At 24.7% G+C, this 25,184-nt stretch overlaps 2 protein-coding genes across 2 annotated transcripts; one reads left to right on the forward strand and one right to left on the reverse strand.

Annotated features, from left to right (window-relative positions):
* Positions 1 to 4,693: 4,693 nt before the first annotated feature.
* On the reverse strand, positions 4,694 to 6,550 carry LOC124921782 (ubiquinol oxidase, mitochondrial-like). Its single transcript, XM_047462487.1, has 4 exons — positions 6,173 to 6,550; positions 5,959 to 6,087; positions 5,379 to 5,867; positions 4,694 to 5,296 (listed from the first exon to the last, which is right to left on the reverse strand). Exons 1-4 carry the CDS (start codon positions 6,470 to 6,472, stop codon positions 5,237 to 5,239), a joined length of 978 nt encoding a protein of 325 aa, XP_047318443.1. The 5' UTR covers positions 6,473 to 6,550; the 3' UTR covers positions 4,694 to 5,236.
* Positions 6,551 to 18,309: 11,759 nt separating this feature from the next.
* On the forward strand, positions 18,310 to 19,311 carry LOC124933716 (probable transcription factor At2g01370). The gene has a single exon (XM_047474158.1). The coding sequence runs from the start codon at positions 18,310 to 18,312 to the stop codon at positions 19,309 to 19,311; it is 1,002 nt and encodes a 333-aa protein (XP_047330114.1).
* The last annotated feature ends 5,873 nt before the right edge of the window (positions 19,312 to 25,184 follow it).

Here is a 25,184-nt window from a genome sequence, read left to right on the forward strand (position 1 = left end):
TTTATTTGATCACAAAAAATTGAAAAAGTACCTCTTTAACAGCTTTGTTTGAAATTGATGATCCTCCTTAATAAAATTTAATCAAATATATATAAACTTTTCAAATATCTAAATAAGACATTAAAATAGATTAAAAAAACAATTTATTTGATAAAAAAATTGAATAAGTACCTCTTTAACAATTTTGTCTGAAATTGATGCTCCTCCCTTAACAAAATTTAATTTAATATATAAAACACGTTTCAAAATTGAGCATAAAGATATCCAAAATATGTTTACCTGTTGAGTAATGAGTGATTGACTTGGATCAAACACTTTTATAGTTGTAAAATTGTGTGATTTTTTCTTGAGGTTGTAATCAGTAATTTTAACTTGGAACACAAGTTTTCGCGATGACATTGATGATAACGGCAATGGTAAATCTTTGTCACAACTCGGATGTAATTGTAACAAATCTGAAACAGTTAGATTAACTAACTTATTTACAACTCTATCAAAAAGCACAAATAGTGCAGCTCCTGACTCGTCACCAACCTCAATCTCTAATTTATATCTAAAATAGATACAAAATAATTAATGAAAAAACAAAATAGTTATAATTAAATATATGAATATAGTTTGTTAATGATCAAAGAGACAAAAATAAACACCTTGGAGTAGGATTTTTTGTAACTTTAACACATGAGTTGCAAATAAAAAAACATCGCCCTCGAGCGTTACTTTTCTGCGACAATCATCACAAGAGTAGTAAAACCAACCATTGTAGTTGCATACATTATTGATTGTCGCTTCAACGGTTCGTATACATTCCTGTTAACCAATAAACCAGTAAGATAACTATAAAAATATTGAAATACCAATTTTACCAATCTTGCTTTCCTCATTTGACAATAGGTTGTATAATTCCTCAATTGTGTGTCGATCTTTCATCATCTCATCTTGTAAAGACTTCGAACTTTCAACAGTATCATCCAACAAACATACTTGAGATGGATGGACAGTAAATCTACAATTAGTTGAGTAAAGGTGGCACAAAAATAATAGTCATTAAAACAACAAATATTTAATCAAAGAGTATTGTTTAAAGAAAGACAATATCAACCTTTCTCGCATAGTCACCACCTCTGGAATCATTAGATTTTGAAAAACTTGTGTGGCCGTTGTTGAAGAAAGGACATGATGACCTATTGAAAGCACACATAAAAATGGTTAACACAAACATATTAAGACATAAACATATTTTTTTTACAATTCATACCTTGGTATAACTTGACAAGAAAGTCGGTCACAACTATTACGATAGGATCTTGGTTGTTAGATCCTTCAACAAATTCAAATTTTTCGGCTATGTTTCCCCATAAAGTTAGATTAATATCTTCTCCACTATAAAATAACACATAGAAAAGGTAAAAATTAAAATATTTAATAAAGTAAAATATTTAATAGAGTAAAAAAACAAAAGAACTCATTTAACTTATAGATTTATAAATGACCAACCTATCAAATTGAAGGTTTAAACCACGTTTTGCAACTGTGTTATATCCAGTTTTGCTAAAAGTCTTAGAGCCCAAACTGATAAGACGAGCTATAATAACTATAACATAAAAAAGGAAAATGTAAGTTAAAAATTAAATGAAAGACAATAGTTAATCAAAACACTACCTGTTAGTTGTGAGCAATTGTCACTTCTAGAAATAACCTCATTGTAATCAGAAAAATTAAATTTATATCTCGGAATATTTAGAATCTCAGAAAGTAGCTAAACAAAAATTTTACAGAGTTTAGAACTGGTTTGTACTGAGCGTTTAACTTGACAACTCGAAAATTTTGAAATATGTACATGTTACCCTCCTTTAATAAGTTTCGATGTCTTGGAACAAATTGACGATCGATGCTGACGTGAATAACCGCACCCTATAAATTACATGTTAGTTTGCACTAACATACATTAATATATAACAAAATATTAAACACACTTACCTCCTTGTCTATTAATAAGAAATCAACATTTAGCAATTCATTATTTTTTTTTTTAGTATTTATTGCATCCCACATGTACATAACTCTTGCAACTAAATGTTTGTAGTTGTCATCCGTAGTCAAATCTAGAATTTCAATCCAATGGAGGCTTGTGTGTCCATTTTCTGATATTTTGATATGAATTGACATTATAATAATTATAATAGTTAGTATAAAATATAAACATAAAAATAAAATTTAAAATAAAAAAAAAAAAGTAAAAATAAAAAAACTTTAAAAATATTTATATGTAAATATAAATTGAATAATAATAAAAACTTAAATAATATAATATATTAAATATGAGAATAAAGACAAATATTATAAAATAATGAGAAATAATAAATATAATATATTTAAAAAAATTCTTTTATGATTAAAAATAAATATCGTGTATTAGCTTTTAATAGATTCACCATCTTCTGTAAAAATAGTTATTTATTTTTATGAAAATTTAATATATTATGCAAAACATTTTTTATATAAAAATATTAAGAATATTTAAGTGAATAATTGGATTGTTATAATTAATGAAAATATATGTGAAAAAATGACTAAATATTTAAAAATTAGATGTTATGGACATAACAAACATATTTATTATAAGAAAAAGTATTCATATATCACATGTTAATAATAATAATAAATTATTAATATAATATGAATATATTAAAAATGAGAATAAAGATAAATATTAAAAAATAATGGGAAATAATAAATAATTAATTGAATGTTATAATAATATCTCAAAAAAAATTATTTATTTCTTTTATGATTAAAAATAAATATTATTAAATACATTAAACTTTATTATGTGAAATTGTTTGGAATAGAAAAAAAATCTCATACTCAAAAGATAGAGATCATCTTTTTTTTCAACTAATAAAACTATATGTATTTAAAAAAATTAAATATATTTAACCTAAAAAATTATTTTTATTTTATTAAATCATAAAATATAGTCATTACTCCTACTTTGACTCAAAAGAAAAATGAATATCATATTGGATAACTTCAACTAAAGTAATTTTAAAAATATTTAGATTGAATAATAATAAAAAGATTATTAATATAATATAAATATATTAAATATGACAAATACTATAAAATAATATGAGTAATAAATTAATTAATTAAACGTTATAATAAGTAATAATAATATTTTTAAAAAATTGAAGAATAGAAAAAAAAATATTATGCTAAGAATAAAGAGATTATATGTATTTAAATATTTTAATTTATTAATTAGTCATAAAATTTAATGAAAAGATAGGACGTTGTTGAAGCAGCCTGAAATAATCAAATTCCTGGAAAAAAAAACAATGAACAATAGATTGGTGAAACATAACATATTACCAATTTAATTATTGAATGAAATAATGATGTTGATAGAAAAATTGATGTTAATATAATTTAATTATTACTCACTTTAACCAAGATGGAATTCAAAATATAGGACGTTGTTGCAGCGGCCTGAAATGATCAAATTCCTGGAAAAAAACAATGAACAATAGATTGGTGAAACATAACATATTACCAATTTAATTATTGAATGAAATAATGATGTTGATAGAGAAATTGATGTTAATATAATTTAATTATTACTCATTTTAACCAAGATGGAATTCAAAAGATAGAATGTTGTTGTAGTTGCCTAAAATGATAACATTCCTGGAAAAAAAAAGCAAAACAGTGAAAGCCGCAAGGAGACCGAATAGGCAAAATATCACTCTTCTCTCTTAAATTGAACCTAAATAAAATTATTTATTGGAAAACAAATATTTAGATGAAAAAGAAGATGAAAAGTTTGGTTGATTTATTATATTGATTTAATTGCTGTTACACGGTTTATGTTTTTCATAATTATTGTTTTTGTGTTAAATTTTATAATTATTATAATATGATAACTGAAAGTTAAGTTTTATATTATAATTAATATAATATAATAACTGAAAGTTAAATTTTATAATTAATATAATATATAATTGAAATTCTTAATTTTATTGTAAGTTTTAATGTTTTATAATTAGTATTTAATGCTAAACATAATAAGTACATTTTTTTTCTTATTTTATAATTAATATAATGGGATAACGGAAAATTATATTTTATAATTAATATAATATATATTTGAAATTCTTGATTTTATTGCAGGTTAAGTTTTATATTATAATTAATATAATATGATAACTGAAAGTTAAATTTTATAATTAATATAATATATAATTGAAATTATTAATTTTATTGTAGGTTTTAATATTTTGTAGTTAGTATTTAATGTTAAACATGATAACTTTTTTTTCTATTTTATAATTAATATAATGGAATAACTAAAAGTTACATTTTATAATTAATATAATATATATTTGAAATTCTTGATTTTTATTGAAGGTTTTAATGTTTTATAATTAGTATTTAATGCTAAACTCAATTAATATAGATAAATATTTAGTTTAATGTGTATAGGTAAAATATTAAATTTTAATATATTTTAATAATAATTATAACATTAATATATATATATAAATTAAAATTAATTAATATATTTAAAGGGAAAGAAAAACAATTCATAAATGAAGAGAGAGAAATATGAAAAAATACTTTTTGATATTAGAATTATTTTGAAAAAAGCGTGAAATACACTCTCAATATTTCAAATTAAGCGTTATTAGATATATATAGATCTCATAATAGAATGCATGAAGATGTATGATAAGTACACTCACAACTCCATCTGTCATATTGACCATATTGACATTCATAGTTGTAATTCTTGGATGGATGACTTATAAACTTGTGCATCAATTACCTACATAAAAAGTTGGAAAAAAAACACAAATCCTTGTACAAAAATCTCCAAATAAAACATGATATGATGATAAATAGTCTCCTCGATGGTCTCTCCGCCTCGATCTGTCTTAGCCTCGATCTGTCTTATTGGAATCATAGTATGCTTTCAACTTCGCGAATTATTTACAAAGATAAAATATAAAATGAATACACACTATGTACATAAAAGGAGGAAAAACACGAATCCTCTTGCAAAAATCCCAACAGTACATTTGATTAGAAAGACATAGTTGCTAGAATTTTATCAAACCAAACTTATACTCACACACATTAAGCAAGAATACCAGACATTAGAACAGATTACATCGAAAATTCGATCAATGTTTTCTTTTTTTTTCTCAAAAGCTTTGAACTTAGGCAATTGAATTTAATGGTAGCCAAGAGGAGCTGGTGAATCTCTCAATTCCTTCCCCTGAAAATGAATATCCTGCAAAACAAATAACCCACCACCCAATTCAAGTAATGAAATCAAAAAATCAAACACAAATTATCCAAAGCTAACAACATACAGATGCAAAATGGTTGACATCTCGATGATGTGCCTCATCTGCACGAATAACAGTAATGACATCCTTCAAGGTTGCATCTTTTGGCAATCTCCAATAATCAATAGCAATTGCAGGTGCATCTATGTTTTCAATTTTACCATCATCAATATCCTTCAAAAACTCAGTATATGAATGTACAGCTTCCTCTTCCAGATACCCAACAACTCTATGAGCTAGTTTAGGAGACATCAGATATAACACAAAAAAAGCATTAAAGAATACTCCTTGCACAGCAAGAACAAGTAATCTCTCATGCCATTTTGGCTTAACAAGTTCAACCATAGTCATTAGATGCATTCTCTCATTTTCAGCTTCTTCCAAAAGAGCTTTAATCCAACCACCACTCTGTTCAAACTTACGCAGAGATCTAAGATGAAGTAACATCCCTCCCACCATACCAGGAACTGCAGCTACTGTTTCTAACATCATTGCACGACAACCATATCGTCTCTACATATAAAAAAAGACTACAGGTTATTATTCTATGTTGATTTGCTATATATATATATATATATTGCTAAACTCAAATATTGAATCAAACCTGGAAAAATATATCGGTAGGGATTCTAAGGATTTTCACTGTTCTGTAAGCAAATTTATCAAGAAATAACTTCGGTTCATGATGTTTAGTCAGATCTATTGATAGATTCGAATGGTAAGTCTCCCATGGCTACAATAAAATCAACAACAGAAAAAGTTCAATATCAAAATATCAGAATATCAGAATATCAGATCAGGTTTAATAGATTAATTACCATGAAGCAATTCCAAGGCCACTCGGTGCCGTCTTCCCTACTAATCTTCGGTCGCGAAATCCCCCAATAGCTTGACTCAACCAAACCACCACCGCCGCCTTCTCCCTTGTTGTTGTCCGCCGACGGTTTCTGATTCCTTTCGTTCTCAGTCGGTGGCGTGCCTGTCGCGGTGCTGATCGACCTTTTCAAACATGACCGATTGAGAAACGCCGACGATCCATGATCAGTTGAGAGAACAGCCAGTCGATTACGACCGGAAGTGAAAGCTCGAAAAGCAGACTTTGAAATCATCTGATTCATCTTGCCGACTGACTGGTAATTAATTCCTTGTTCGAAAGCTTGAGTGAGAACTGAGAAGAGCAGTAATGGAGTTAGTTCGTCTCCCTGACGTGAGCAGCTTTCACGATCTATGTTCTTCAATTAAATATTGACCGAACATGTATTAACGAAAAGAGATGCAAGTGACACGTGGACCAGTTACATTTGTCGGTTTTTGATGTATAACGTGATGCGTGTGTGGATGAGGTGTAGAGGAACATTTCTTGATCAACAAGTCTCAAAGATTGACGATTATACCCTTTATTAATACCTATTATTACTGCTTTCTCTCCAAGAAAACGGGTGGTACTGTTTGGAAACGTAAATAATTTTGCCCTTATTTTTTAACTTTAAAGTTTTGTACTATTGTTGTACTAGAATAAATTATGATTTACTATCGAGTGGTATAGTACGAGATATAGTTTCTATATTTGTATTATTAAAATTCTACTTATTTAATATATTATTTATTTATAATTATTAATTATTATTATACATATATAATATATATATATAGATTTTTATCAAAAATAAATATCATAGCTTTTCAAAATTACAGTCATTTAATGTTTTTAAAGTACAAGATAATTTTTTTTTATATTTTATACATCTAAATAAATTAGTTATACAAGTAATTATGTTTAAATTATTTATTTTAAAATAATTTTTATATATTAAAATATAAGAAAAACATGTTACTTAATAAGTTATCAAGTCATCAAGTGAATTAAAGTAATACTTCACAAAATAAAAAAAAAAATTAAAATACTAATTTTTTTATCTTTTTTTTGTGACACATAGAAACACTTATTATAATATAATATTTTTTTTATTCCCATGTAATTTATAAAAATTCAACATGTTTTTAAATTATAAATAATATATATATAAATATTATAGGACAACCTAAATTGTATATATTTTTTATTTGAATATTTAAATGATAAGAAATTGTTCAAGTTTTTTAATATATATTTAATATATGGTACAATAGTACAGTATAAGTATAATAATATAATATAATTTTATAATTTTAAATAATTAATGAAAATTAATTAAATGACTTTTACTTTTAATTAGTTCTTGTTTATCCTTATTTTTAAACATAAAAGTTTAATAGTACTATTGTTTGTACGTATTAGAACAAGTGATGATTTATTTATTTGTACGATTTACAATGTACAAATTATATGAAAAGATTACAGTCATTTAATGTTTTTTAAGTACAAGATAATTTTTTATATTTTATATATCTAAAAATTACAGTCATTTAATGTTTTTTAAGTACAAGATAAATATTTTTTTATATTTTATACATCTAAATTATACAAGTAGTTGTGTTTAAATTATTTATTTAAATAATTTATATATATTAAAATGATAAGAAAAATAGGTTATCAATTCAAACTTATTGTAAGTCACCAAGTGAATTAATTCAATAATACTTAAAAAAAAAATCAAATACTAGTTACCCCACAATTTAATTATTTATTAATTTTTTTTTGACACATACTAAACACATATTATAATATAACATTTTATCATTTACAAAAAATTTGTTAAATTCTATATATTTTTAAATTATAAATAATATATATAACTATTATAGGACAATATAAATTGTATATATCTATTATTTGAATATTTAAATGATAAGAAATTGTGCCAGTTTTTTAATATTTTTATTTAATATATAGTACAATAGTATAATATGGTGGTGTTTGTTGCATAGTATTAGACTGTAGGTATAACATAATTATACTAATAGTAAATTTGATTGAATATTTGGTTAATTATTTTATATAAACAGTATTTACAAGTTATATAAATTATTCTTTAAATTAGGTACAAGTTTGTACCTAGTAGAATCAGTTACAAGTATGTATAAAAAATTTATTTCCATAATTATCCTTATATTTTGATAATGTTTTTTTCTTATTTCCACATTTACCCTTGTTCTGATTATGTTTGTTTTCTTCTTAAAAGCTCTGTTTTCATATATATTCTTATATTTTGATTATATTTTTTTCTTTAAAAACGTTATTTAACATGCATGTTATTTTAATTACATAATTTTTTTCTGTAATTATATAAATTATAATTAGGTTTTCAAGGAAATTAATATATTATGACAATCTTATTAATTATGTGAGCAGTTTTATTTTCATTCTTTATTTTATCTATGTATATTCTTAAATGAAGTAAAAAAAATTACTAATTAATAAAGTAATAATTTAGTATAGTGGTAAGAAACTTGATTCTTAAATGAGATATAAAGAATTTAAAATTTTATTATGAACAAATATGTAAAAGAACTATAGGTAAAAAACAAAATTTTAATATTTAAATGCACTTTTGTTAACAACATCTTATAACATAAGACAAAATGTGTTTATAAATTAAAATTAATAATAAAATAAAACACATGTATGGAGAGAAATTATAAAAAAAGTAAAATTAAATAAATATTAATTTAATAATTGAATTAAATTTATATAAATATAAAGGGCAAAAATGTCTTTTATATTTTATACAACATTTTTATACTACAAACCAAACACAAAATTATAAAATATATACAATTTATAACTCTCTTATATTTCCAACCAAATATAAATAATATATATAACTTATACCTCTTAATACCAATTTATAACTTATACCCCTTACAATTAATACCTATATAATTAATACCATGTAACAAATGCGGCCTATAAATATAATTGTATAATAAAATTTTATAACTTAAAATAATTAGTAAAAATTAATTAAATGAATTTTACTTTTAATTATTTCTTGTTTATCCTTATTTTTAAACATAAAATTTTAGCAGTATTATTGTTTGTACGTAGTAAAATAAGTGTTGATTTATTTATAAGTGGTATAGTACGATGTACAAATTATATGAAAAAATACAATCATCTAATGTTTTTTAAGTACAAAATAATTTTTTTTATATTTTATACATCTCAAAATTACAGTCATTTAATGTTTTTTAAGTAAAAGATAATTTTTTTTATATATTTTATATATCTAAATTATACCAGTAGTTATGTTTAAATTATTTTTTTAAATGATTTATATATATTAAAATGATAAGAAAAATAGGTTATCAATTCAAACTTATTGTAAGTCACCAAGTGAATTAATTCAGTAATACTTCACCAAAAAAAAATTAATCATAGTCACCCGTAGACAATTTAGTTATTTATTCAACTCTTTTTGGAAACATACAAAACATTTATTATAATATAACATTTTTTATTCACATGTAATTTATAAAAATTACATTTTTTAAAATTAAAAATAATATATATAACTATTATAGGACAACATAAAAAATTATAAGTGTAAACTTAACTAAATCATTTTTTAACAATAAATATATCTAGATAAATTTTTAATATTTTATAAGTCTAAATGAAGTAATTTTATAAGTACCTAATTTAAATGAGTTTAAAAAAATATAAATATATAAATAATATAACTAGTATGGAATAATATAAATTGTATATATTATTTTTATTTGAATATTTAAATTATAAGAAACTATATAAATTTTATAATTTTTGTAGTTAGTATAGGGTACAATAGTGCATAATAATATAATTTTATTTTATTAGTAAAAATTAATAAAAATAAAATTTATTTTAAGAGAAATAATTAAACTGAAAATATGAGAATGAAATTATTTTTTAAATTGTTATTATTTTTTTTTAATTTGAAAAGTTAACACGATTTTATAGTAAAAAATTAACTTTAATTTAAGTTCAATTTAATTATTATTATTAACTAATAAAAGTTTAATAAAATTATAAATTTTTATTATGATATAATTTTTTTTTATAAATTATATTTAATTTAAACATTATTGATTGATTGTAACAAAAAGAACAATAAAATTAAATTATTAAAATATATAAATATTAAACCCTCGTTCTCAATTCTTTCCCTACCATGTTTCAAACAAAATTTTCCATAATACATACATTTTCATTTATTTTTCTAATATATCTACATCCACTTTCTAAACTTATTAATAATCCTATTAATCACCATTTTCTTGATAAAATCTAAACTTATTAACTACTAATTTCTCTCTTTATATTCATTAATTACTTTATTTTATAAATATAAAATAAATATAATATATATAAATAATAACAATTAGAATAAAAGATTAAAGTTCACATTAATTTTCTCTTCAAAATCTATTATTAATTAATTTCTTTTTCATTCTCTTCCTCAAATATATATTCCATTATTATTTTTTTATATATTATTTTTTCTTTTATTTTCTCTATTATCATATATATATATATATATATATATATATATATATATATATATATATATATATATATATATATATATATATATATATATATATATATATATATATATATATATATATATATATATATATATATATTATCTATTTTTTATAACTCATAATTATTTTTATAAGAGCGCTTAAAATATAAAATTAGAAATTTGATATAAGGCTCAAAAGTCACTACATCTTTCCTTCTCCTAAATATATATTTTTAATTAATTTTATTTTATATATATATATTTTTTTTTTCTTGCTTATCATATATGATAAAAATTTATCATATATATAGTATCCTCTTTGGATACGAAACTTAATTAAAATAATTAATTATTGTGATATTTAAAATTTAATTAATTAAGGAAAATGACCAAAATAAAAAATAAAATTATTTTAATAAATGTTTTACTCATTTATTTTAAAATAATTTTAGAAAAAATTAAGGAAATAAAATAAATAATTTAGAATGAATTTCATCCACAAAATTTTTTATTTAACCTTAAAATATAAAAAAAGAAAATTAATAATTAATTGATAAAATATTTGTCAAAATTGTTTTAATATTTTGTGTATATAAAAACATTCAAATTAAAGACAAAATGGTGAAAAAAAATTAATTTCAAACAAATCTTTAAGGATTTAATAAAAAAAAATATTTATAATCTTATGTAGCCAAAATTGTGAAATTCGGCTGCAACAAAGACACGAGTCATCGGATGAGTGTTGAATTGTCATCCTACGCTCTTGGTAGGGGTGAGCATTAGGTGGATTAATCCGAAATCCAATCCAATCCGAATCCTAAATACTAATTTGGATTGGATATTTCGGATTGGATTGAGATCGGATCGAATTGAGTTCGGATTGAATTAAATCGGATTGGATTAGGATTATCCAAATTATCCAAACTATCTAAATAAAAACATATTATTCAATTTATTTTTTTTTAAATTAAATTTCATCTCAATATAATATATATTTTACTTATCATCACTTTAACAACAATATTTATTTTTATTTATTTATTATTTATTTATTATTTATTTATTATTTATTTATTATTATTTGTTTTTATTTTTTTTCAGTTTCAAATTTAATAATAATAAAAAATTCGAAACTTAAAAAAAAACAAAAAAATTGTTGACTAATTTCAAGTTAATATATTTAAATATTTTTTAGTTTGGATTATCCAAATCATTTTCAATCCATTAATCCGTATCCGATCCGTATTAATTAGTAAAATGGTTTGGATTACGGATTGGATAAATTTAGTTTGGATTTAATATGGATTGGGCAAAACGGATTGGTTTTACCCATTTGCTCACCCATATCTCTTGGGCTATCTGCGTAGCCCGCTGTAAAGGAGGGAAAGCGCATGCGCCACACCTGATCAGTTAACGCCCCGTTAGTTAAATCGCTAATGGAACGTCCAAACGCCAATGGCGCTGGATGGAATGCTAACGGAGCGCGTTAACGCGCATAAAATGACATCGTTTTAAGTGTCACCGTAATCTTCAATGCGATCGCTAAATGGATAACCATCTGCAGCAATCTTTGATTTTTCAAAGATGCAAATCCGTCGTTTCTGAACGAATTGACTCCGTTCAAAAGGTGAAATAATCACTCTACCATAGTGATTCCCCTACATCAATATGGATGAATCATCCCTATTCCAGTAAGTGGGCAGAAGAATAGCCAAAATGCCATTAATGACTTTTGGCTGATTTAGTCCACTTGACTCCTCGAACCGACCTCAGGCACCTATAAATAGCTCCCCTCAATTATTCTGAAGGAAAGAGATAAGATCTCAGCCCTGAATGGAAGAAAATCAGAAATCCGTCATTACATTAGAGTTTCAAGCTTTTGAATTTTTCAAATATTTTGTTTAAACTATTAAAGCTTGGATCTAAGCATCCTAAAAGGTTCCTTAAAGATATAAGAATGTTCTCCAATTCTTGGCAAGTTCCAATCACCTTTTAATTCATATTTACAGTTTGAAATTAAAAAATTTATATTTCAAATTGCATAAGCTTGTATGTGTTCTGTTTATGTTGTTTTATGGTTGGAAATCAATCTTAGGATCATTTATGAACTTTCTGTATATGTTAGAAATAATCAACCAACCTTATACAGAAAAACCAAAATTTGAATTTTAAAAATAAAAACGGATTTGTTGTTCTTGGGCTAATTCTCTTGAATCATAACCTAAAAAGCTTCTCAACATGATTGAAATTATGTTGGGCAACTTTTTAGATCATGTTTGATCCATCTCGATCATGACAAAATCAAAAATTTCAAAATAATTGAAAATTTTTGAGTTCTTGATTTGGTCAAAACGAATCGTCATTGTTTTTGTTTTGGTACCAATCAAGTATATGAGATATAAGGAAACTATTGGGTATCTAATTTCTCCTCAAAACAACTTTAAAACTAAAAATTCATTTTTTTTATCACAAACTATTTTGAACGATTTTACCATCATTTAGGTTTATTGATACATTGAGATGATGATCAATATGTTCATGGGAGCTTTGTGAAGCTATCCAAGCTCTTGGATCAAATAATCCAAGCTTAAAACAAAAATTACAAATTATGCGCTTTTGTATTCTTGAGGACCGAGAGGTCCGACTGATCGAGACCTATGACCGAGAAATCATATAGGATCGAGAGGTCCGACCAATGTTCTTGAGTTAGGATCGAGAAGTTTCGACTGATGTACTTGAGGTAGGACCGAGATGTCTAACACAAAACCGAGATGTCTATCCCAAGACCGAGAGATCCAACCCAAGACCGAGAGGTCTAACCTAAAATCGAGAATTCTTGAACCTAGGACTGAGAAACTGAACCTAAGACTAATAAATCTTGACCCTGGCCAAGAATTCTAAAACCTAAGACTAATGAACTTAGCACAATGTTGACCTAGGACCGGTGGGTTTATACACCTTGACCGTTGATCTTAACCAAGGACCGAGAGTTCTTAGCACCTCGATCGAGGGACTTCGTCACTTCGACCGATGATTTCGAGTCTCTACTTGGACCGAGGGTTTTTAGACCCCAATCGGCAAAAAAGAACCCAAGGCCTAGGACTCTGATCCTAAGGCATGTTTGTTTCCATTTTTCAAAACCCAAAATTAATTTTGTATTTTTCAAATCTCAAACCATTTTCTAAAAATCCCAAGTAATTAGAAAATGATTTCAAAATATTTTTGAGATATTTCCACATAAAATATTTTGACTAAGGTCTGTTTGGTGTTTATTTCTAAACTCTAACACCCATACAATAAATGATGTTCTTCAAGTATACTCCTCTCTAGTTATCGTCAGCAACATGTACCAGCATTTAAATATTGTTATTTCGATATTTTAAATAATACTAAAACCTAGAATCACGACTAGGACGAGAAGAATAATCGATAAAAATAAAATGTAATACAATCGATTTTCAAAATCCAACTTTATAGTAGAGGCTGTTTTTAAAACGAGTATAAAAAATGAAACACAAAACCCTTTCTCGAGTATCACCAAACTACGAACAAAAAGAAACTCTGGTCAATACGTTTGTATACCCATGTCAACTTTTATTGATTTTTAAATTGATGACACTATTTCAAAATAAATCATCTTTTAAACTAATTATGTTTAATTAATTTAAACTAAAATATTTCTAAAAATCAAATTGTGATTTGATTATCGTAAATCTCTAAATTATTTAAAATTGAAACTCAAATTAATTATTTTTAATTAATTTCAAAAATTTTCAAAAATCATTATTTTTTTTTTAAAATAACGTTTTATTTTAAAATAAAATTCCTGACACATAAATTGAGATTAAAATTCTCGAACCTTGAATTTTTTTAGGGATTACATGTATATTTTAACTTTGATACGTTATTATACATTTTATACCTAAAAAACATATTAACTTAAACAAAAAAATCAACTTAATATTGTTAATACATAAATATTATACAAAATTAAAAATTAAAAATATTTATAATAAAATAAAATATTTTTTTATAAATTAATAATATAATTCAGGTTATATAATAATAATAAATATTAGTTAATTTATTCCTAATTAACCAAAAAAAAGTGCTCTCTTTTTAATTTGTTTATTTTCCTTAAGCAAATTCATTATTTGTATAATCTTTTTATAAGTTTAATTATTCTCTTTTTTTAGTTAATCATTTGTGCATATCAATACTTTCACCACCGTTATATGACTTAAGTTTATCCTAAAAGAATTCATTATCCTTTACTCAATTTAAAAGTTAAAAACAGAATAACAATCATAATAGAGTTTTGTAAAAATATCTTTTGAAATTACGGTAATTTTATATATTAATTTTTCATTGAATTATTCTCTCCTCTAACTTTATTCTTAATTTTTTTTTTAATTTTCTCACTTATGTATAATTTTTTTTATCTTTCTTAATTATTTTTTTATTTTATTTTATCTCTTATTATATATATATATATATATATATATATATATATATATATATATATATATATATATATATTATAACACTTTAATCTAAAAATTTTGAGAGGTAAAATATTTTTTCTCCATAATTATTTAAATTTTGCTCTCTTAATTTATTTTTTATTTTCTCTCTTTTATATATATTATATAATTTGTTATCTTCCTTATTTAATTTTCATCACTAATCATATATATATATATATATATATATATATATATATATATATATATATATATATATATATATATATTCATATATTTTTTAAAATTTACTAATTCATTTTTTTTCTTTCATACCATATATATTTTACTATTCACTCACCTTATAAAATCATTAATAATAACTATTTTTTTATTTTCTATCTCATTATATATATATATATATTATTTTATTTTCTACATTTCCTAATTAATTTATTTCTATCACTAATTATATATATATATATATATATATATATAATATATATTTTCTCATCTATAATTTATATATATAATATTACATATTTATATATAATAACACTACATAAAAACTATATTAACAAAATTTTTATAAATATAGTTAACATATATATATTATTAATTTTCATCATTAATTTTATATAAATATATTTTATCTTTTATGATACAATTTTTTCAATATAATTAAAATTAATAATAATTAATTATTAAAATAAATTTAAATATTATATATTAAAATATAATATATTATATGAATGTTAAAACAATACATATATTACTAACTTTTATAAATATAATATATATTTTAGTATTTTAGCAATATAATAAATAAAGAAATGAGAGAAATGATATTTAATTAGTTTTGTATTATTTAAATAATCAAAATAAACAATATCAATAATAATAGATAAGATAAAAGGGAAAACAAATATATTTTTAAATTATATGAACATGAACTAACCCATGTTACATGAACCAACATCCTATTCACCACTCTATTTTGTTCCACACAAACACTTAAAACAATGTTAAAATATTATAAATATATTTATTTTAATGCTGGACACAAATTATACATATATAAATTATAAAAAATATAAATGAGAAGGAAGTATAAATAATATATAATTGTATAAGATATAAAAATTATATATATATATATATATAATTTATAATTTTTTGTTTTATATGACAAGTAGGATGTAGTATACGAATAAAATGACAATTTTATACTTTTAATTGATTAAAGTAAAAATATGAATTAATTTTTTTTATATAATTAATATTTAATTAATATTATAAATTATTGTATTATTATTATTATTATAATTATAATTATTTATAATATAAATTTAAATTATATTTATTTAATTTAATTATTATTAATACTTGTAATAAAATATAAAATAATATATATAATAAAAAAATATTATTTATAATCTAATTAATTAGTATAGAAAATTATTATAATAATAATAATAATTAATAAAACTATCATAAACATATATTTTTAATTATAATATTAGATTATTTAAAAATATATAATATTAAAATTATTATATACAGTAATATTATTAAAATTAAATAAAATATATTTATTATATTATATAAATAAGTTATATATAATATTAATAAAAAAATATAAAAATAAAGTAATATAAAAAAAATATTATAACTAAGAAGATTAGTTATAATTTTATACTAAATATAAAATATAAATTGTATAGGGATATAAATTTATACTAATAATGAAACCTCCTAATACTATATATTAATAATATTTAAATTAAATTAAACATATGTTGAATATATTACGGTGATCTTAACATAATTAGGCTCACACATCTTAAATATTTCAAGGTTTGAACCGATATGTCCAATTATATAATAGATGGCTTTAGTTATAATTTTTTATACAATCAAATTAATAGTGGTTCTTCTTTTTCCAAATTGTAATATACTTTTGAGTTTTGAGAGAACAGTTAAAAAAATCATATTTTTGATATTTTTGCCATGTTATTACGTGTATCTTTAATCTATATAGAATATTATTAGATCTATATCCCTCAACAAAATTGGTATCAAAACGATTTAGTTTTTTAATTTTTATTTTATTTTGAGATTATATTTAATTTTGAAGATGGTGAGTATGAAGTATAATATATTTTTGTTCGATCGATCACAACACTATATTTTTTTTATGACATCGCTGAAATAGATTTGAAGTAATATTATTAGAGTTAAATAAGATGTCAAATTCATAAACAACATACGAGGAAAAAAATAAAGTATCACAAAATTTTATTTTATTTATTTTTATCTATCAAATATTATTATACAAAATGTTATAACAAGGGAGAGAAAGACAAAAGATTTTTTGGTTATGATTAAAATTATAATAATTATGTATTATAAAAATGGTTTAAATATATGCGTTACAAAATATTTGATTTTTAATTAAAATATTTGAAAAAAAAAAACATGATTGTGTACTAATTCTCTACTTGTAACAAATTCTAATTAAAAAAATGATTTATTTTGTAATATCAGACATAAAAATAATAAAATTTAAACAATCAGATTAACTAATAATAAAATAATAATATTTAACAAGTAAATAAAAAAAACAAATATAAAAGTGGTTTTCAGTGCTACATTTTAATATATGTTTTTTTTAGTGGTTAGAGATTTGCTTATAAATCATAACTCAATTTGTTTTTGTAAAATTAAAATATTGAAAATAATTAAAAATAATAACTAGTCATCATGATTCATGAAAGTTCCATATTCTATCATATAAATGTATCCAATTAAATTAGTCATTTATTTATAAAAGATTTTACATTCTTATAATAATAATATTAATAATAAATATTTTGTCAAAAGTTAAAATTTATTTTATTTATACATAATGGATAACTTTTGTGCAATGTAAAAAAAAAATCTGGGAAATTAGGGTTTTAGAGCAGCAGCATCATCTTTACTCTTTAGACCTGTGAAACAGCGTGAACCCATCTCTTAGAAACCTAGCTTGTCATTCCAAAAATGGCAGCACGTAATCGTCGTAGATCGGTGACGGAGGCGGAGGCAGAGGTGGAGGAAGCAATGGAACGTTCATCGTCCGACGACGAAGAAGAAGAATCAACGGATCTATCAGAAGAATCTTCTGATACGGAATCAGAAGGAGAAAAGAATAACGGGCCTCCATCAAAGAAACAATTAACCTCTCTTCCTCACTATTCGACTTCTGAAATTGTTGTACACTCTAACCCTATTTGCAGCTTAGCTCCGGAAATCAATCCTGTATCTTTACTAACTTGGAAGAAACCCAAATCTAAATCAGCCACTACTGTTGATCCTTCTAAGAGTCCTTCAGATGACACCAAATGGGCGAAGAAGAAGAAGGGGCAGAACGTTGATGATGAGGGTGTTGAATATGAAAACTTGAACAGTGAAACCAAAAGGAAGCTGTTTCAGAGATTATGGAGTGAGGATGATGAAGTTACAATCCTGAAAGGATTGATCGAGTATGCTGAAACTCAAGGGATTGATCCTGCTTCAGGTGATATGAGTTATTTCTATGAATTTATCAGAAACTCACTTCATATTGAAGCTAGCAGGAGCCAATTGAAAGAAAAAATAAAGAGGCTGAAGAAGAAGTATCTTTCAAAATTAAAGAAAAGTAACAATGGTTATGATAGAATTTTCTCAAAAGCTCACGACCAGACATGTTACAATTTGTCTAAAAAGATATGGGGAACTGAATCTAAGGGGAGAAGTTACAGCACTAGGCCGAATACAAAGGATATGGATCATGATCAAGCTGCTGCTGCTGCGCCTGCAAATAGACAAACAGTAGACTCAAGTTTGGAAAAGAAAATGCTGAAATACTGGTCAGGATTGATAACAGGGGAAAAGAAGATAGAATTAGACAATAAGATGAAGCATATAGAAGTGAAGGAGATGGAGGTTTACTTGCAAAGACTCGACTGTACGCGTGAGAAGACAGCTCTTGTGCTGGAAGCATTGAAATCCTCCTTAAAGTAAGTAATATGTAAACATATTGTTGAGGGTTTCTCCTTTTCTTATGAATTTTCTAAGACAACTAAATGTTTTACCAAGAATTGAAGGTGGGATTAAGTAAGTGTGGGTTGTTTTGGGGGACTCTCTTATGTTAATTATCCCTCGCAATTGGAAGGTCTAGGACTATAGTTTTTGTAATAGCATGGATAATTCACTTATATTTCAAAAATCCTTGTCTTTAAAGAAAAATACAAATATTAACATACCAATAGATAGCTCAGAGTCATATTTACCTTATTATAGAGAGCAAAGTTCAGTTTAAGTTGAGCAAGAGCTAGTAAATAAGTATGGCAATTATAATTCCTTGAGTGGTTTCTTATCCGAACTATCCTGTTTGGGCTTTTTTTTCTTTCAACCGGGGATATTGTTTGTGTCCGGTCTCAATTTTATCCAGATTATGTCTCAAATATTAATAAATAAAATTAAATACATAACATTATTAGACAATAGAGTAATGATAGAAAACAAGAATTTCGTGTATCATGAATAATGTTAGAATTTTTTGGTCCATTCAAGTATTGATACATCATTCATGAATAGAATAAAAAGGTAGGGAAAGTTTATTGGCAACCGGATCCTTTCTCACCCGGTTAGTTCTCCCAACTGTAAAACCTTTATGAGTAAGGGGAAGAAAAGGTGGGAAAGTTTATTGGCAACGGGATCCTTTCTCACCCGACCTCTATAGGGTTAATGAAATTCTCGGTTTTAAGAGAATTCTTTATTCAAAGTCCCTAAACAGAAGTATGCTTTCTATCATTATTTATACTTTATATATTTAAACATATCATAGTAGTAAAAGAAAATTTCTGACCATATTAATGAAAAGAAATGATATTCTCAACGAAAGTTAAGCCACGAATCTCACGTGGGTAGGAGAGAGAAAAAAAAATAATTAAATTAAAATTTTTAATTTCCCCCAAAACGAAAACCCTATTCTTTCTCTCTCTTTTGTTTCATTTTCTCTTTCTCTGTTGTTTCATTTTTTCTAAATCCACTGGCGATTCTCTTCTTTCATTTTCATCGACTTCTCTTCCGATTGATCGAAATGGTAAGACTTCTTCCGTTTATGAAACATTTCATTTTTCCCCAAACCAAAACCCCCACGACAATCTCTCTTTATCTTTCGTTTCATTTTCCCAAAACCCAACCCACTATCGATCTTACTGAAACGTTTCATTGACTTCTTCTCTTCCGATTGATCGAAATGGTAAGTCTTTTTTTCTTTCCTTCGTTTATCTTCCGTTCGAAATGATTGTCATATCAATATTTATGTTTAACGTTTATGATTTAGCTGCTGAATTGATTTAGATTAGAGTTGTAAAAGATTTGAATATCAATATTCTATTTTAGCTGCATTTTTGGTTTAGTTGCTGAATAGATTTGGATTAGGGTTGTAAAAAAGAGTACCGAAACCACTATTTATGGTTCCGAAACCAGCATTTCTGGTCCCAAAACTACTATTTTTAATCTCGAAACCAGCATTTTGGGGTGATTTATGGTCCTAAATTTTGTGGGGTGATTTTGGGCCCCGAAATGGTTTCTATAAGAACTTTTATGTCTGTTTTATTTCTTTGCAGTTAACTGTCATTTCCCTAGCGTAGACACTAAAGAATAACAATGATCTATTGGAGAGGTCTAGAAAATTGGAGAGGTCAAAAAATAGATTATATTTGAGTTGTGTTATTGGTTTATTGTAAAGAACAGTCATATATATATATAATTTTTGCTCAAAGAATTTCAGTAAACTTGATTCTCTATTAATTGCTTTTTTTCTATACAAAATCTCTAATACAAATGAATGAATAATGAATCATATGGACAAAAATGTCATTGCTGGTTATAGAGATCATAAGGAGTCCATTAATGGATAGTAAAGAAAAAAAAATTGATCTTTATAAAAAAGAAGGGTGATATAAAGAAGCGTCAACGCCTACTTTCCTGAAAAACACGTTAATTTAGTTTCAATACACATTAATTGAAAACTTATCAATTTTTTTTATAAAGACTTGTTTGAGGTAGAATTATTTTGAATTGTTTTAAAAAAATATATTTGTTTGAATTATGATATGTAGAAACACTTTTTTGAATATTTTTTAATCTGAAACATTATAACGAATACTAGAAAATTAAAAATAATTGAAGACAATGTTGTTATACTAGAAATTTACATAATTAAAAATTATATTTACAATGTTACAATTTGTCCTTTATAGCACATTTAAAATACAACCTATTATACATTTTGAGAGATCTCAAATAATTTCATTTCTTCATTAACTTGATCAATAAAAAGATCTGAATTTTCATACATGACTTACAAATCAAATTAACATTACAATAAGATTATTGGTTTAAAAAAATAGCCATAAAAGATCGTATATAAACCATTTCGGAGTCTGAAATAACAATTTTGGGGTCCGAAATAACCAATTTGGGGCCCGAAATCACCCTAATTTTGGGGCTTGAAATCATCCCAAAATGGTGATTTTAGGACCATAAATGACCTTAAAATGGTGGTTTCGGGAACTATAAATGCTAGTTTCGGGACCAAAAATGCTAGTTTCTGGACCAGAAAAGCTAATTTCGGGATTAGAAATGCTGGTTTTGAAACCAGAAATGCTGGTTTCGGGACTAAAAATACTGGTTTTGGGACTAGAAATGCTGATTTTGGGATTAGAAATGCTGGTTTCATGACCAGAAAATGTGGTTTCAGAACTAGAAAATGTGATTTCGGGATAAAAATGTTAGTTTTGGGACCAAAAAAGCTAGTTTCGGGACCACAAATGCTGATTTTGGGACCACAAATGCTGGTTTCGGGGACTAGAAAATGTGATTTCAGGACCAGAAACGTTGGTTTCAGGACTAGAAAAACTGGTTTCAAGACCAGAAAATGTGATTTTGTGACCAGAAATGTTGGTTTTGGGACTAGAAAAGTTGGTTTCAGGACTAGAAAAGCTGGTTTCGGGATTAGAAAAGCTGGTTTCGGGACCAAAAATACTAGTTTCGGGACCAGAAATGCTAGTTTTGGGACCATAAATGTTGGTTTCGGAACCAGAAAATGTGATTTTGGGACAAAAAATGTTGATTTTGGGACCAGAAAATGTGATTTCGAGACTAGAAATGCTGGTTTCGGGATCCAAAAAAACTGGTTTCGGGACTAGAAATGCTGGTTTTGGGATCAGAAAAGCTGGTTTTGGGACTAGAAAAGGTTGGTTTTAGGACCAGAAAAAGTTGGTTTCGGGACTAGAAAAAGCTGGTTTCGGGATCAAAAATGCTGGTTTCGGGACCAGAAAAGCTGGTTTCGGGACTAGAAATGTTGGTTTCGGGACCAGAAATGTTGGTTTCGGGACTAGAAATACTAGTTTTGGGATCAGAAATGCTAGTTTCGAGATTAGAAAATGTGGTTTCAGGACCAGAAATGGCTCTTTTTTACAACCCTAATTGAAATTGTTTCTGCAGCTAAACCTGAAATGCAGTTAAACCCTAATCGCTAAATCCTAAACCCTAAACCAATCATATAAACCCTAATCATTTTAACCCTAATCCCATGCACTAAACCATCAATGCTAAATAGGTTCGATTATAAAAAGATCAATACATGGTGTTTTTACCTTAGAGTTGGTGTTGTTTTGTCGGATGATGAACCTGCACCTACACCAGCCTGAAGACAAGAAGAAGTATGAAACGGAAGATAAACGGAAGATAACGAACGATAGATAAACGGAAGAAGATTTACCATTTCGATCGATCGAAAGAGAAGTCGATAAAAATAAAAGAAGAGAATCGCCGGTGGGTCTAGGGGAAATGAAACGAAAGAGAAAGAGAGAGAAAGAGGGTTTTGGTTTTGGGGGGAAATGAAACGTTTCAATTTATTTTATTTTTTCTGTCTCTCTTTCCTACCCACGTGGCAAGGCTACGTAGGATTCGTGGTCTTACTTTCGTTGAGTTTATCATTTTTTATTAATGAAATATGCATTTCCTCACTTTAAATATATATATTTAATAATTTAATTTGGATAATATATAAAAGTTATTTTTAGATAAAAAGTCTCAAATTCAATTTTTATTAAAAATATTTTCAATTAATTATTTTTAGGAAAATATAGATGATCAATCAACTTATACAAGCCTTTTTCTTGGTCTTTTATTCTTTTTTATTTCTGATTTTGTAAATTATTTTATAGATAATTATAAATTTTTAATAAAATAATAAAATTATTTAAATTATTTATTTTAAAGGATGAAACCATACCAAAATATATTATGATTCAGACAAAAACAAATTATTTACCGTGGATCTTAATAAAAAAAACAATGAAAGAAATGTATATCAAAAGTGCTAATATATAAGATATCAAAAGGATTCACAACAATCCAAATTTTTTATTTCTATCTTAATATAAATAAATAAGTATGTATTCTTAAAAAAGTCAAAACAACTGGACTGACACCATTGTTATTTACCTATTATAAAAATAAAATAAGTAAGAATATATTTTTCGAAAAGGTATCTTGTTAAAAACTAGTGCGCATGTTGAAAAGAATCAATAATATTTGACCATTTAAAAAGAGGATAAAGAATCTATCTTAATCAAAACTAAGACTTTCAAAAGCCTGTGTCATTTGAGCATTAAGGGATTCATCTGCATTTTAATTTTAATTTCTCTTTAGAACGAACAATTTAAGTAGTTGACTAAAATAATATGATCGAATTAAATTATTCTTTTCAAATTGGTTCTCTCAACGGTATCTTAAGAAAATGGAGCACATTTGTCTCGTATAAAGGTAGAATCGTATCTAAAGGCATAAAATTGGTGAGGGGTGAGCATTAGATGAAATAATTTGAAATTCAATTAGATCTGAATCCAAAATACTAATTCGGATTAAATATTTTGGATTGAATTGAGACCGAATTGAATTAAAATCGGATTAAATTAGGATTATTCAGATTATCCAAACTATGTGGATTGAATTAGTTCAGATTATCTAAACTATTTAAACAGAAAGATATATTTTTCAATTTATTTTCTTTAAATTACCTTTCACCTCAATATAATATATTCTTTTATTTATTTCTACATTATTTAGTCAACAAGTTTTTTATTTTTCTATTTTTTATATTCAAATATAAACAAAATTAATTATAACATTAAAAATTTAATACTATATTTTTTTTATAAATAAACATTAAATAATAAAATAAATTAAGTAATTAGATTTTCTTAATCCAATTGGTGAGCATTTGACGTACTAATATGAATCGAATCCGAATTACAAAATATGATTAACTATTTCGGTTTGAATTAAATTCGGACTAAGTTTAATTCAGATTTGATTTGAATAATCCAATTAATTTAAAATTATTGAATAATTTCAAGTTGACACTTACAAATATATAAATATTTTTTAGTTTCGATTGTCACCATATTCGATCCAATCCATATCCGTATTAATTAGTAAAATAATTTGGATTACGAATTAGATAAATTTAGTTTGGTTTTAATACGAATAAAATAAAACGGATTTGTTTTATTTGCTCACCCCTATCATCAACAGTTATTAAGATTATTTGGTGGCTTCTTTTATGCAACCATTGATATCATCTCCATATGTTGTCTTATTTAGGTAAAACGTTGTGAATGTGAACCTCGAAAATGTGGGGCATTTTGAGATTTAATAATGTTGTTCTCTCTATAAGGTTTTAGAGATTATATTATGAAATGATAAACTTTGGCCAAAGCAAAGGAAGAAAATAAGTAGTTAAGTTTTTGATATGACACATGTCACGACTCTTTTGAAATTAGTCTATGAAAGGATATCAATATCAATTGAATGTC

Source organism: Impatiens glandulifera, chromosome 1 (genome assembly GCF_907164915.1).
Source record: "Impatiens glandulifera chromosome 1, dImpGla2.1, whole genome shotgun sequence".
NCBI lineage: Eukaryota > Viridiplantae > Streptophyta > Magnoliopsida > Ericales > Balsaminaceae > Impatiens > Impatiens glandulifera.

Bases quoted from the DNA above. Each gene is read 5' to 3' on its own strand.
- LOC124921782 (XM_047462487.1), bottom strand. From the start codon at position 6,472: ATGAATCAGATGATTTCAAAGTCTGCTTTTCGAGCTTTCACTTCCGGT. The intron at 5,868-5,958 runs GTTTGATTCAAT...TTTTATATGTAG, and splicing joins CTACCGATATATTTTTCCAG to AGACGATATGGTTGTCGTGC. The intron at 5,297-5,378 runs GTATGTTGTTAG...TTTGTTTTGCAG, and splicing joins ATGTCAACCATTTTGCATCT to GATATTCATTTTCAGGGGAA.
- LOC124933716 (XM_047474158.1), top strand. From the start codon at position 18,310: ATGGCAGCACGTAATCGTCGTAGATCGGTGACGGAGGCGGAGGCAGAG.